General features: G+C 40.3%; 1 protein-coding gene across 1 annotated transcript in view; it reads right to left on the bottom strand.

The window, feature by feature from the left end:
- Positions 1-14,376, bottom strand: part of skap1 (src kinase associated phosphoprotein 1) — a 30,229-nt gene extending 15,853 nt beyond the window's left edge. Inside the window, 3 exon segments of the mRNA XM_030775861.1 lie at positions 11,078-11,188; positions 13,183-13,320; positions 14,337-14,376. Coding sequence (XP_030631721.1) covers positions 11,078-11,188; positions 13,183-13,320; positions 14,337-14,376 — 289 coding nt within the window.

Here is a 14,376-nt window from a genome sequence, read left to right as displayed (position 1 = left end):
GCAGACTATGATTGGTGGGCGGAGGGCATCGAGTGTGCCACGCAAGGGGATGTTTATCAGTGCCACGGCGGCCAAGAGGCGGGGAGAAATACCACAGGAGGGGGTCTGCTGGGCACCAGAGCGGTGTGCGATGCCAGTCCAATCAGCACGCCGCACGAAGGCCGTGAGCCAAGGCGCAGGAATCGTATAGTATCAGTTCGCTTTGACCGGCCACGGCGAAAAAAAAAAGGATTACTCTTTACTGACAACTTTTGAATGTTTCAGTTGGACGAAACTTTTGACCAAACTGTTAAATTGTGGTCTCAAATACAGTGATATTAATGAGAAACAAGCAGATTTATAGAATATCCTTTGGCACCGTAACCGAACCGATACACGGCCAACGGTTCTGATTAAATGTGAAGCTAGTTTGCAGAGGCTCCGAGTTGCTACAGCTGTGCGCATCTGAGCCGTAAATTTGACGATTTTCTCTCCCCCTACTTATTATCACCCTCACAGCGTGGCGTTATGTGCTCAGCAGTTGATCCAGCAGTAAAAAGGTGATTGATTTCACTGTGGCCTGAGGGAGTTAATGTAGTCTCCCATTAAATTCCACTTTAGTTTGGATAAAAGTCCATCTGTAGGCTGGCATACAAGTGAATGAAAATGAAGGGAGGTACTGGGTGAGGAAGTGGTTCTATATCTGACTAATGCTTTACGTGGTAAATATGTTGCGGCATTGCTGAGGTCCCATGAAAACACTATTTTCTGCATGGGCTGTACAATCTTTGGAATCATAAGGTAAGGGACTAAGTCATCTTTAAATGCTGGCAATGTAAGGTACACCAGATGACACATTTGTACAGAGGATGTACGGTGAAAAAAAAAACCAAACAAACAACAAAAACAAGCATTTCGGTCTCCAAACACCTGGGCTGACAGTCAATTATGAAAACATTTGGTGAGTGTGGGTGTTTTTTTTGTTTGTTTTTTTTTTCTTTTGCCACAATTGTGTTGGTTGTAATATTAGTCCATTTATAGAAAGCATGAGCAGGTGCCAAACAGAAGCTTTCATGTGGAGAAAGGAATATGACAGTATACCGCATTGTGCCCTGACTGATTAGATTCATAACTGCCAACTAAAACACCAACGTACCCTTCAGTCTGTGTCATAGCGGAACATTTGCCTTCTATGTATTTCATTTGACTTAGAACAGACCGTACAAATAGACAACCTTAGACCACCGACATACAGTTGTGTCTAAAAATAAAACAGGTAGATGATATTATTGCTATCCATCAGCGCGCTGTCTTTTTTTCCCTTCCATTACAAACTGCTATTCATTATCCACCAGGAATTAATGGTAGATGACTTTCAAAGACAAATCCTGAAAGGCTTAAAAGATCAGTGGTAACTCTATCAGGACTGTGGCCTTTCCCCGTGTCTTTCAGCAGAGAAACTGCTGCATCTGATGGAGACATGGGTTCTGTGGCTGACCCCACAGTGAACCCTAGTGATGAGGTGAAGCAGAAGGCATGGGGGTCCCTGTGTGGAGGGGGGGGGGGGGGTGAGGGGGGAGGGCTGAGACAGGGGAGGAATGCTGATCAGAGGGAGATGGAGAGAGCAGGGGCTGCTATACTCTACTGCTCTGTACTTGATTAGGATAAAAGATCCACTCAAAGTGTCCTCTCTACCACACACCCCCCCCCCCATCCACCCACCCCTCCCACCCAAGCTTTGCACAAATACACTCACCCACATAGCCACACCAATACTCGATACTAAATTGATACATTTTTCCTTATTAAAGAAGGAGACGGTGGTCTCTGTGCACTCTTCCGTCATGGGAGATGTTTGGAAGGTTAAGAAGAGTGAAGGAATGAGAATGAGAGACCGGGGGGTGGGGGGGTGGGGGACAGGGGACAGGGAGAGAGATACGTAAATGAGAGGGTTGATGGAAAATTCAATTGTGAGAGAAATTTGATTTTAAGGAGGAAAAAGAAGAAGAAAAGCAAGAAGAAGAAGAAAGAGGAAAAAGAAGAAGAGGAGGAAGAGGAAAAAGAAGAAGAAGAAGAAGAAGAAGAGAATAAAAATACTGCCATGCCAAAATTATTTCTATATTGCTCCGTTCACCAACAGGTGATTATGCTGTTTGATGCAAACATAGGAATATCACGTCATATAAATGTATTATTACAGCCTCTAAATGCTGGGAAAGATGCATTAAAATGTTCTAAAATACGCTGTTGGTCAATACAGAAATCAAAACTGGCACCATGTCCGTATGTCTCTCGTTTAAGAACAGTCATGTAGACTCGGTCATTGTGTTTCTCTGTGTGGGAAACTGTTTGGTTTGCCATACCATAGGGCTCTCATGCAACACCAGCCTTAAAAACCACATTAGGAAGCCAGTTTATAGCGGGGATACTGAGTAGAGCCACAGAAAAGGATTCCCTCATAAAAAAAAAAAACACAAAACAGAGGCTGGAGACCAATAAATTTTGTCTCATGGAGATTATGAGACCTGTTCAAAGTTTAACGGCAAATACAATAATTCTGTAATACCACGGGAGACGTTGGCAGAGCACTGGCCCTCGAGTGTAAATATGACAAAAACAAGGATCGCGGCTGAAAAATAGATTGATTTGGGAGCAAAAATGTACCCTAAACATAAAAGATTGAATAAGGAGAAAATAGCGATGACAAAAATAATAATAATAAACCAGGTTACAGAGGCTTTTATGTTCTAAAACAGACTGTTATATATTTATGGGCCTATTTGTAGTCCATCGGAAATAAGGACAAAATTGTGTGTTGTACCATAACTGTGTAAATTTAGAGAAACCGTGAAAATAAACACAAAAGTAAAAACCACAAAAAAAAAAAGAAGTTTAAAAGTTTGAATTGAAACACTAATTCAAACTGCACAATCATACCTTACAGTGAAAAACATCTCTGAATTTATTTTGTCATGCCAAGTAAATTATATGACAACCACACACAGCATAAAATCTTAGTACAATGACTTGCTACACACAGTTGTGGGCTCTGAGAACTCAGCCATTCAGAATAACCACTCTGTGTGAATCCATGCAAAGGGGTTCTCTTTATAAACTCTAATAAAATCTTCCAATTAAGCAAAGTGTGGACAAGGAGAAGTCTCTGAATGAAGGAGATTTATAAACTAGTGTGGAGGACCGCAAAACCATAAGCACCCCTCTGTTCAGGCCTGTGAATATTCTAAGCTGTGTTCTACCGCGGCCATTTCGATCCATACCATGGAAACCGAATGACAACGTATAAACTGCCAGGCAAAAACGACCAAAACACGGGTGATCATGAGAGACAGATAATAAAATATAACATATTTTTAGACTCCTTAGACAGTGACGAGGATGATGATATGATATGATATGATATGATGTGATATATGATATGATAAGACAATAAGTCTGTTTACAAATCGGTAACGTGTCAATCTAATCATCTTGGTACAAACATAATGTAGTGTGGCTGAGCTCAGAAGAAACGCAACCGAAAAAAACGCTGTGCTTTCAAACGACAAACGCCCAGATAATTCTACAGAAATTACTACGTATTGAGAGTTAAAACAACCTATTTCTGAGGGTTGCTTAATCTATTTCTTAGGGCTTCCACCACATTTTCTTCCGATATTTTGCTACAGACGTCTCAAGCACGTCACTGTGGAGAGGAAAACGTTAGGCCGCTGAGATGACAGGTGTTGACATTAGCAATGTCTAGAGTAGCCTATATAACATGAGCTCGTAATAGACACTTTCTTCACCAAGCCCTCTTAATTTATGTTTTTGGTTACCTGTGAAACACATACACGTGTATGTTGTCGGAAGACAGTAAATCAAGACTCGCTTGATAAGCTCCGTACGTCAGACAAGTAGTGCGACCTAAGGCTGCAAAGTTTGACTTAAAGCCTATTAATTAACATTCCACATTTTTGACTGTCAAAAAAGGGATTTATGACCGCGTAGTGAACACTAGAAAAATGTTGGTTTGGGGCGGGTATAATTATGGGCTATAGCCCAGAGGTCTTAAATTACTGCAGTCCCCACCGTCTGTAGATGGTACACTGTCCCAAACACGTCAGCCACTAATGGTAATTTCTAACAGTGGTTTTGAAAAGAGACGCCATAGATTTTATACACAGGCAGAAGCCCACAAGGAGGCGTTGTGTTCTTATAGAAGTTGAAACCAACATGAATTCTAAATATGGACATAAATACAATACATATATACATACATATTGCTTTCGCAAAGAAACACATAAAGTATTTAAGTAATTAAAATTACGATTAGAATTCCATTTATCATAATTTCGTCTGCAAGTTAATACTTTTAGATCAACGATTTAACAAAACAGAAACATAATAATAATAATAATAATAATAAATGCTGCATATTATTATTGTTATTATTGTTATTATTATTATATGTAAATCGATCGGGGTTTTATTTTTCATATTTGACTGTCCTAGATCTCGTAATAAAGGGCAAACAATTATCACAAAAACACACAAACAATAAGTAAAACTCGGGCATCTTAAGTAAGACACGAGCATGCTTATAAACAGGCAACTTCCGAACCAACTCTGAAAACCTGACAAGAACAATAAAATAATCGGTTACGGTTAGAATGAGAAACTTCCGTTGAATTACAAAAAGGTTAAAGTCTTTTTAATTTGTACGGCGATAACTCTGCTGAGGATGTTTGGCTGACTGGGGGAGAGGAGTGTTCAAATAAAATATGTGAGCTATATAAGCTCCTGTAATGTATTTAGTGAAAGTCTTTCTTGCTACTTCTTGATGCCATCGAGACAGCCTTGAAAAGTTTCCTAGTATACTGAACTGTGAGTACCTGTGGAATCCCATCACTTTTTCTCTCATGGTTCATAGAATGGCAGCTGTTAGGATTGATCGTTATCATATTCCGCAATTCACTTTTTTTATCGTCCCGAGTAACTATATTTCCCATGTTAAGCACAAGTGAGATGTGTTTAATATTTATGGCTGTTTCTGAAACTTATATAAGGAATAGTGTTTACCTGAGATGGACAGAAAAACAAAATCAGTATCATTAACTAGCATAATCAACTCAAAGCTTGTTAGACTCTTAAATACAAAACTTCATGATTTTGTTATCTGTCGTGCTCTGTTTTACAGAGGTAGCTAATTCCGTTATCACTCGATGACTTGGCCTCACAAAAAACAAATCAATATGAGGCAACAAGTTACTTCCTGAATGTAAGTAGACGTCGAATATTTTGTGAAAGCGTAACAGCAGCCTACTTGTACAACATAATCTAAATCCAGTTATTTGGTCTCTATTCGTCAACTTACTAATTGTGTAGACTATCATTTTAACAAACAAAGCGACAACAGACAAACTTTTTTTGAGTTCTTTTCATGTGCCGCGCTGTTCCTCTTGTCTCTAGCCACATTCATCATAAACGGTCTTTGGCTTAATGCATATGTGGGTAATGTATATGTGCTTTGCAAAGGACTCTTAAATACCTCAGAGACTGTACTTTCACCTGTTACCATTTCTTAGTATTAAATTTGTTTAAGACGGACCCGAGTACAGACTGCACTAAAACAGGAACAACTAAATTTTTCTATGCAGTTTTGAAGCACTTTTAAAAAGTACTTTTTAAAAAAAAAAAAAAAAAAAAAAACTGTACTTAGTAATAGCTCCTGAATTAGACAATGTTTCTCACAGGAGACACAACTTTTAAAAGCTTAAATTTCACAGGCAAGAGCTTAAAAACAGACTGTGAGTGAACAAGCAAATACCTCAACTACAACACTGTGATGACCTGACCTGAACAAAGACAAACGAATTTCACAAACTACACCTGTTAAAAAAAGGTCTGGATACTTCCATTAAGTTGCATCCTACGATGACTGTCTTTTCACAGTTCATTACCAGCGGTACACTTTACTTCTTCTAATTAGTAAGCCACACGTCTGCTTCCTTCCCTGCTAACCAATAAAAAGCCCAAATTCCATCAGGCAGAGAATGCTGAACGCTACAGTTTAATGTGTACAGTATTCCTAACAAATCCAGTACAGCACGTCTGTACTAAACAAGAGCTAATCTGCATACAGTTAAAACTTAAAACCGAAATGCCTCCTGCATTTCCTTTGAGACCACAGACTGATACACCTACAGAGTGCTCATTCATTTCACTGTGAAAGCGCTGGGCCACCTGGACCACGCACTGAAACTTCATCAATCTCCAGAAATGGAATCCAGTGGAGAGAAAAATCAAATTCTCATTTGCAAGACGGCAAAGGGGGAGCGAGAAGTGGAGGTACCTGGGAAGGCTAACCTCCACATGAACCCATGGCATTGAACAGTTTTGTCATTTGTCTATAATATAGACGGTTCGAGAAAAAAAAAATGTAGTCATATTAAATGCGTATTTCCTATGCTTATTACTATATATTTTTTGAACATTACAAAAAGACTCTAAATATGGTAAATGAAAAAGTATAACATATGATATGCTTATTATACTAAAGTACAATAATACAATGAGAGGAGAGATGACTTCAAAGACTGAGCCCAGCATTGCTGTAAAAAGGTTTTAGATCATAGCACAGCACAGGATGGGGTTGAAAGAAAATTGTGTAGCATTGTACTTAAAATCTTAACACACTTAAAACCTGACACACCCACCACACTCTGCAGCAGGCAGTGTATGAGCGACTGAGAGAGAAAGAGTCTTTGAGATTAATGATGAAATTACAGGAAAAAGAGGAGGGAGTCCGTGAGAGAGAGAGGGAGAGAGAGAGAGGGAGAGAGACAGAGGTGCGGGGCTGGGGTGGAGGTGGGAGGTGGGGGGGGGGGGTCATCATCTGCTGCAGCACAGTAGCCTTCTGGGAGTTGTGTGAACTTTTGAACCCGGATGGCAGTGGCAGAAATGTGGAGAGGATACTTGAATCTAATAAACGTGTCCTTTTCAATTCATTAATGTGTGGTGGGAAAATAAAGGGAGGGAAAAAAGAGGAGGAGTGCAAAAAGACTATAGGAAAAAGATGGAGACACTTTAGCAGAGTCATCTAACGTGCCCGACGCATCCGACTGGTGACTGGCACCCCGGCCCTATTAAATGTACCCAAATATTCTCGAGGAAAATGAGTTGATGAATAAAGATGCAGCTATATACCGAGAACCAAGGACGGATAGGATATGAGATAAACACAACAAATACAACAAAATATCACAGCAATCGCAATCACGAACTTTTTTTTTCGTTAGGCTATTCCTGCCCTTAGAAACTTAATCTGAACCCAGCTGTTGCTATGGTGATAGAGGTCAATAATGCAGACGTAGTTACTCTAGACAGAGTTCAGATAGGTCACGGAATGACCAGCTCAGGACCCGAGGGTCAAAAGTTTATTAGAAGGAAGAAGCGACGTAGCCCTCTAAATAGCGGTAGCCTACTGGAGGAAGAAGGGCTAGGCCATCCGTTTGTTTTAGAAATTGATGTAAGGGCCTAATTTGGATTAGCAGTTACTTAACTGATCAAAAGTCCCAGTGCTTTGTAGATTGTAAGTATTAATGTATTCATATTTTTACAGGCAATTCTAATTGTGTAAGAGCATAGCTATGAGAATAACAATATAATAAAAGCAGTCAAAATGCACTGTATGGATCTCAGACATACAGAGAATATTACTGTTTTCGTAATATTGACTCGCCACAATATTTGGAAACCCCGAAGGAAAAAGAATACGAGTGAAGTCAGTGACAAAGACGTTTGCAACATCGAGTTGTTCCCTTTTATCCCACAGGAAGACTCTTAATTGGCAAACAAAAAAATTGCTTATTCATTGTGAAACCTCCTTTTGAACTCTCCAGAGATCAATTATATCAATCCATTTACCAACTACGATACCCCATTAATTTAGCGCCCACAAGCTCCCCGGTAAAAAAAATCTCATTTGCATCTCGATGACGTCATTTGTGAGCGAAGTACGGCTGAACTGACGCGACGTTCCTAAGAGCTAATTGGTTGCTTCTTTATTGTCTGTTGGCACTCGGTAGGGTCAGATAACAGAGATGTGAAAGCTGCTTTTGTTTCGAGACATTGATCAGCGAACGGACACAAAGAGGTCTAACCATGTGCGTGCTCCGATACTGCACAGCTACCATCGTACACATACTACTCTCGCCTTGTTACACTACACGGACACTCACCTACCCAAACGATACACTCTTCAAAAAAAGGAGGACTATTCTTTTTTGTTATCTGTAAAATAATTTCTCAGTTTGGTAAGATAACCTATTTTAAGGAAGAGAAAAAGAGGAATTCTCATTACGGTTCATTAAGACACCACAGAGTCCCTACTGTCACGTTATAATTTTTCCTCCACGTTTCCTAAACTTGACCTGACTAACTGCGAACTGACATAATCAGGAGCTCCGCCTACCCTCTGTTTACCAGGACTTCCTATCTGGGAGAAGCAGAGCTGGTACTGGGAGCTTGTCAACCAGACGAGGCCGCTGAGGGGCTGCAGGCACGCTCGGGCCAAACCCGCGGTCTGCAGGTGAAACTCCGTTCACATTACCATACAGACAGGCCCACTGACAATGGTGCGTCCATCTGTTCCTGTCAGCTAGAACAAATCTGGTGTCAAGCCAGTCTCTGGGGCTGGAAGGGGGGAGGAGGGGGTGGCCCTGTAAATGAAATAACACTAACTCCTCCCACCAGAGAGTTGACTGTCCTCCCTCTCCACCTCCTGGTTTGGATACAGCACAGATAGACATGTAGAGTCCGTTTCCACCCTCCCTCTCAACTAAGCAGTCTGTGATATCAGCAAGAGGTTGAAAGAAAAGGAATTGAACTAGATTTACCCTCAACTAAAATACGCCTGCTCGGAATGTAAGAACCACAGGAACCTATCAGCCTACTTATGCAGTAGTAATGTGTATGATTCTCTCTCTCTCTCTCTCTCTCTCTCTCTCTCTCTGCGCGCGTGTGTGTGTGTCCACATGAGTGTGTGCATGCCAGTTGAGCTTAAAAAAATAATCTATCAGGAATCAAAAAACAACGGTCACGCGCGCGCACATACACGCACACACACACACACAAACACACACACACACACATTTATTTCCCAGTGTGGGTTCTCAGTGTGGGGTAATTTTTTGGGGGAGGGGGGAGGGGAGGGAGAGTTGTATGTATCATTATTGCATTTGGGGGAAAATGAGAAAATAAACACTAAATCCATGTCTTGAATGACTGAACAGCAGCCACACATAAGGCATTTCAGAATCCATTTTCATAAATATATATATTTATATACAGATATATATACATATTCGTTTCTTATTGGTCACATTACACAAGCCACAGAAAAGTCTCCTGGAAGGGTTGGTAAAAGAGTTGATATGAGGTTCCAAAGTGGTGAACTCCGTATGAACCCTGAACTGCACTTGCCCTCTCTGGTCATTAGCTTTATCGAGAGAGAGAGAGCAACACATTTTCATTCAACTGAATCCTCACACGAGTCCTTCCCCATTGACACCAGCGAGGCTTTCTCCATAGACACATACATCAAAAAAAAAAGAAAAAAAAAAAAGAAAGAAAGAAAAAGAAAAAAAAAGTCCTCAGGAATGGTGATGAATCCATGCCACAAATGGACTAGATAAACACCCGGGGAGAGAGAGGGGGAACCTACCAGGACGCCAACGCTACGCTGTACAGTTTGGTCGTTAGAGAGAAAGAGAGAGCAAAGTGTGTTAAGAACTTCAAATTCAATTAAACCCCACTTCCCACTGCCAAGCAGCTGCGTTCATTAGAGACACGCCATCATCCTGTCCCCTCTTCCTCATTCTCCTGTTTTTAACCAGAAAACTGCTCGAGGGTTGTTTTTCTTCTGGAATGCGAGAGAAAGAAAGAAAACCAAGCAACAGAGAACTATGTATATATGTACATACTGTATGTATGTATGTATGTATGTATGTATGTATGTATGTATGTATGTATCTATCTATCTATCTATCTATCTATCTATCTATCTATCTATCTATCTATCTATCTATCTATCTATCTATCTGTTTAAATCTATGTCTATAGATGATTCTGTTTAGGTGTGTGTTTGTGCTCTCCTCATGTCTGCTGTGTTAAATGAGCGATTGTGAGAGAAAGGAGAGCAGATACTGGCCCTCAGTTACAGGCTAGAGTTTCAGGCCCAGCTGGTAGCAGAGGAATTGACCATAATCAGTCATTGTTGTTGCCTGAAGCAACAGATACATCATGGGCTCTGTGTACACCAGCTTCTCAAATACAGACCAGTCGATCCATTGAACTGGAGAGCGGATAAAACCGACACATATGGTCAGGTCATCTCTCTCTCACTCTCACTCACTCTCTCTCTCTCTCTCTCTCTCTCTCTCTCTCTCTCTCTCTCTCTCTCTCTCTCTCTCTTATAGTCTACACATGTTTAAACATACACACAAATTCTCTCTGATGCAGCAGAGAAAAGCACAGAGGGGCAATTATATATCCATGCTTTAATAGAAGTGATCTTAGTGCTGATTTCTGTAATGTGTTAAGTGGGGTTAGATGAGAATGGTGAAGGTGAAGGTTTTTTTGCGTGAAACTCGGGCAAGTTAATCACTCTAATAACACTGTGAGGAACAACACAGGCAAACACACCGTGACTCAACCTGTTTGTCGCACCACTAGAGAGAGCTCTTCCTGTAATCTGTGCTGACATCCAGACATGGATGACACCCACTAACCCACCAACCCTCACACCTTCTCTAATTCACACCCTCCTCTCCTCCTGTCGTAATACAATGCGGCACCAAACTCTGCTGTGGGAATCCACCAGGGGGCGATCTGTTACCAAACACCTCCAAAAACGCTGTGTCTACTTATTGTTTTTCCCAAACAATAATAACAACAGTCCAATGCACCTTCAAATGACCGAACCACAATGTGCTATTGCCCGTGTAAATCATACAATTACGTGCAAATGCCTTGAACATTCATAACAAATCATAATCACGCCAACACGATCACACACAAGAGAGGTGATTTTACTCACACTCCTGGGCGACATCCTCCTGGTAGTCGGACGCCACCGACATGTCGTCAGAGGGAGCAGAGCGGCCCAGGCTGGAGCTGTGGTTGTCGTCCGAACTGTCCTCATGTTGCGCTGAGTGGAGGAGATAAGGGAAAAGAATCAGACGCACGGTAAATTCATACGTCTGAGGGGGGATTAAACAATGACGCGCAAACCAAGAGGAAAAAAAATGTGAGTGGGAGTAACTGATTAGCAACAACTGACTGAACTACTTCTCTCTCCTATTAGAAAGAATTGATTTCAAAGAAACCATGCAGGCAAAAAAGCAGTGTAACAGCAGTCTAACAATAACTGATTCTACCTCATTATTTTAAATAGAAGTAAATAAACTAAGTAGGCTGGGAGAGTTGAAGAGTAAAAAAAAAAAGTGTACGGCCTACTCATCACATTATTATTCAAAAACGATTCATTTCCTCGTTTCCTTTCTGCTGTGAGCACAAACAGAAGATGTCTAAACACAACAAAAAAAAAAAAAACTGAGGGTGGTTTTTTTTTCCACCTTGCCTTGTCTGTGGGCAACACGATTTCCTGCTACTCTACAGTCAGATATTTCTATGTAATTTTCAGCGCGTGGGATGGAGTAGCGAGAAATGCATGGGAAAGACGGGCGGCCAACTGTGGACCGGGTAAACAAGTGTACTCCGAGTTTACACAACCTGCCGTTTAAAAAGGGGACTGTTTGACTTTCAGCACATATCAGTAATTTTAATTGTCGTTAAACAGTTAAGGATGGGGGGTTTTTTTTCACTTCTTAATAAAGTACCTGTAGATAAGGAAACACTTGACATTTGCCTTTATAAACAAATTTGACCTGCTACCTAGATAGGTAATATGGCCAATCTGTCAAAGGGACAGGGGAAGCAGATGATTTCCCTAAACACACTCTATGTCTCAATAGCCTCTTTCAAAGCCTGCAATGCCAACAGGGCTGCACGCCAAAGAGTCCCACTCCAAAAGAGTACAGGGAGAGATGAGGGGGTTGTTGCAGTGTATGAAATCAAATTACTCCACCTCACAGTGAATGTCTCACTTCAAAAAAAAAAGTCATGCTAATGGTACCAGAAGAAAAAAAGAGGTTATGCAACAAATGCCAACTTACATCTGTAAGGGAACACATGTGGATTTCTGCAAAAGAAGACAAAAAGTTCAATGGAATCAAATGGCTTAATGAAAGCACAGCAGATAAATTACCTTATAACAGTGCTTGAACAACACAATAACTAAAAAATAAATAAATAAATAAGCAAACATTCAATGGAAGTGTTTGTTTCTTTATCAAATGTTTCTGAAAGGTTTCCCTCTCGCTACGTTTGGTGTTAATGTCTCTTACCATCAGAAAATGAACCAAATCAGTGATGTTGAAACACTATGTGATTTACATAATGGTGAAAACTGTCATACTGTCATGGTATATATATATATATGTGTGTGTGTGTGTGTGTGTGCGTTTATTTTAATAGCCTGGTTAAGAAGGATTGCAGATTTCTACAGTGGAACTACGTTAGAACAATAGGAGCACGTTGCATCCATTGTGTAAGACAGCGTTTGAGATTCTCCATCACAGATCAGAAAACCACAACAGGAGGCAAAAGGGTGCAGCGCATGCATGCACCCGCATTTTGCACTTAAAGAAAGAAACCAAAGACAATGGCTCTAAAAAAAAAAAACACACAACTTCCTGTCTGTTAGGTTTCTTCAGTTTTCTTCTCTGGTGATGCTGCTGTGAATCACTTCTTCGAAGTAGTGCAATGGCCTCTATACTCTTTCCTTTTGATAGTGTTATTTGTTTTAATGGCTTTATGGGTTTCTTTTTTTTCCTCCGTGATAAAGTGAAAAGGTGAGCCACACGAGAAGTGGGTCCGATGAGAAATACTTTCAAGATTTTGTTGCCTTTAAAAAAAATATCAGGCACGTGCTTAACATTTCCAATTCTAAAACCTATGAAATTTTCTTTGAGTCTCAGCAAATGCGATGGCATGTTAGCAACCCCTGTGAGAACTGTGCTGTTTAAAAGAAAATGCCTTATCCAATAAGCACATTAATGGTGTGACTGAACTGTGTGACACAGTGAAGGGAGTGAGGCGCTGACAGACTTTACCTGTTGTGGACGACACGAAAGTTCCTCAGCAAGATATCCCTCGTTTCCTTAGCGTGTTCACCGAGGTCTTCATCCTGAAGGATACTCGACACGTACAGCTCACAGTCTGTGTGAAAATGAATGTCACTCAAGACAGACAGTAATGGCACATTACACTGGTAATCCAGCGTCACTCAACCTTCATTGACAGGACAGACAATAAAAGCCATAGAGTATTGCAAAATGAAAACTGAAAGCTTGATTTCACTGTAATGATTATTATCTCTAAACACAAATGCAAAAATGCTAAAAGTAATTTCTTGAGAGAGAAAAAAAAAAAAAGATTTTTGTGAACACCTTTATAATGGTCTATATGAATGTGAGCAGAGCATCAGTTAAAACTATACACACCAAAAGAAACACGTTCTGATCTGTTAACCAGAGGGAAATGTGACCCTCTTATCTGATTTTGTGTGCTTGCTCCCTGATTTTAATACTACATAATGTCTAGATGCATGCAAATACTTGTCAAAGGGCCTCTTGGTAGGGTCCTGCATATGCAAAAGGAGTAGACTTCATGGAACATGTTTGATGTTTCCTTTGTATCTAACCCAATCATACATTAATGAAACAACGGAATTCTTCATATGTGAACAATGGTTTTTTTTGTTGTTTTTTTAAGTACGTTGTTTGTTAGGACCATGACGGTAAAGCTAGCCTTACGACCGGTAAGGATGATTGTTCGCGATGTTCTGGGTACCCAGGAGGTCAAAACGACAGGTTCTCGATATATATCACAACGTTTAAAAGTCGATGAAAAAGAAGTTTAGGCGTAACGTAAGAGTCAGATTTCATCATCATCAGACATTTTGTATGTAAAACGCGATTAGGGTCAGCAGTTTTACTAGCAACAGCAGTTTTGCTTCAGTAACAAATCACACATTTCCTCACTACCTGGTGTTGACAGAACAACTTTTACTCAGACTAAACATTTTTATGTGAACAGTTGGTTTGAGTTTATCAGAGAGAAAAACAAACTACTTTTTTTTCTAAATCAAAATGTCTTAATGTTGAAAGTAGCAAATGACAGAACAACACAGACAGTGTGTGTTTGAAACTGCACTTGAAATAAAGTGGAAATACCTTCTAAAAGTCTGATTATGTCAGCAGGAATGGATCCCAT

This window comes from Chanos chanos, chromosome 5 (assembly GCF_902362185.1).
Source record: "Chanos chanos chromosome 5, fChaCha1.1, whole genome shotgun sequence".
Taxonomy (NCBI): domain Eukaryota; kingdom Metazoa; phylum Chordata; class Actinopteri; order Gonorynchiformes; family Chanidae; genus Chanos; species Chanos chanos.
This window is presented reverse-complemented; position numbering and strand designations above follow the sequence as displayed.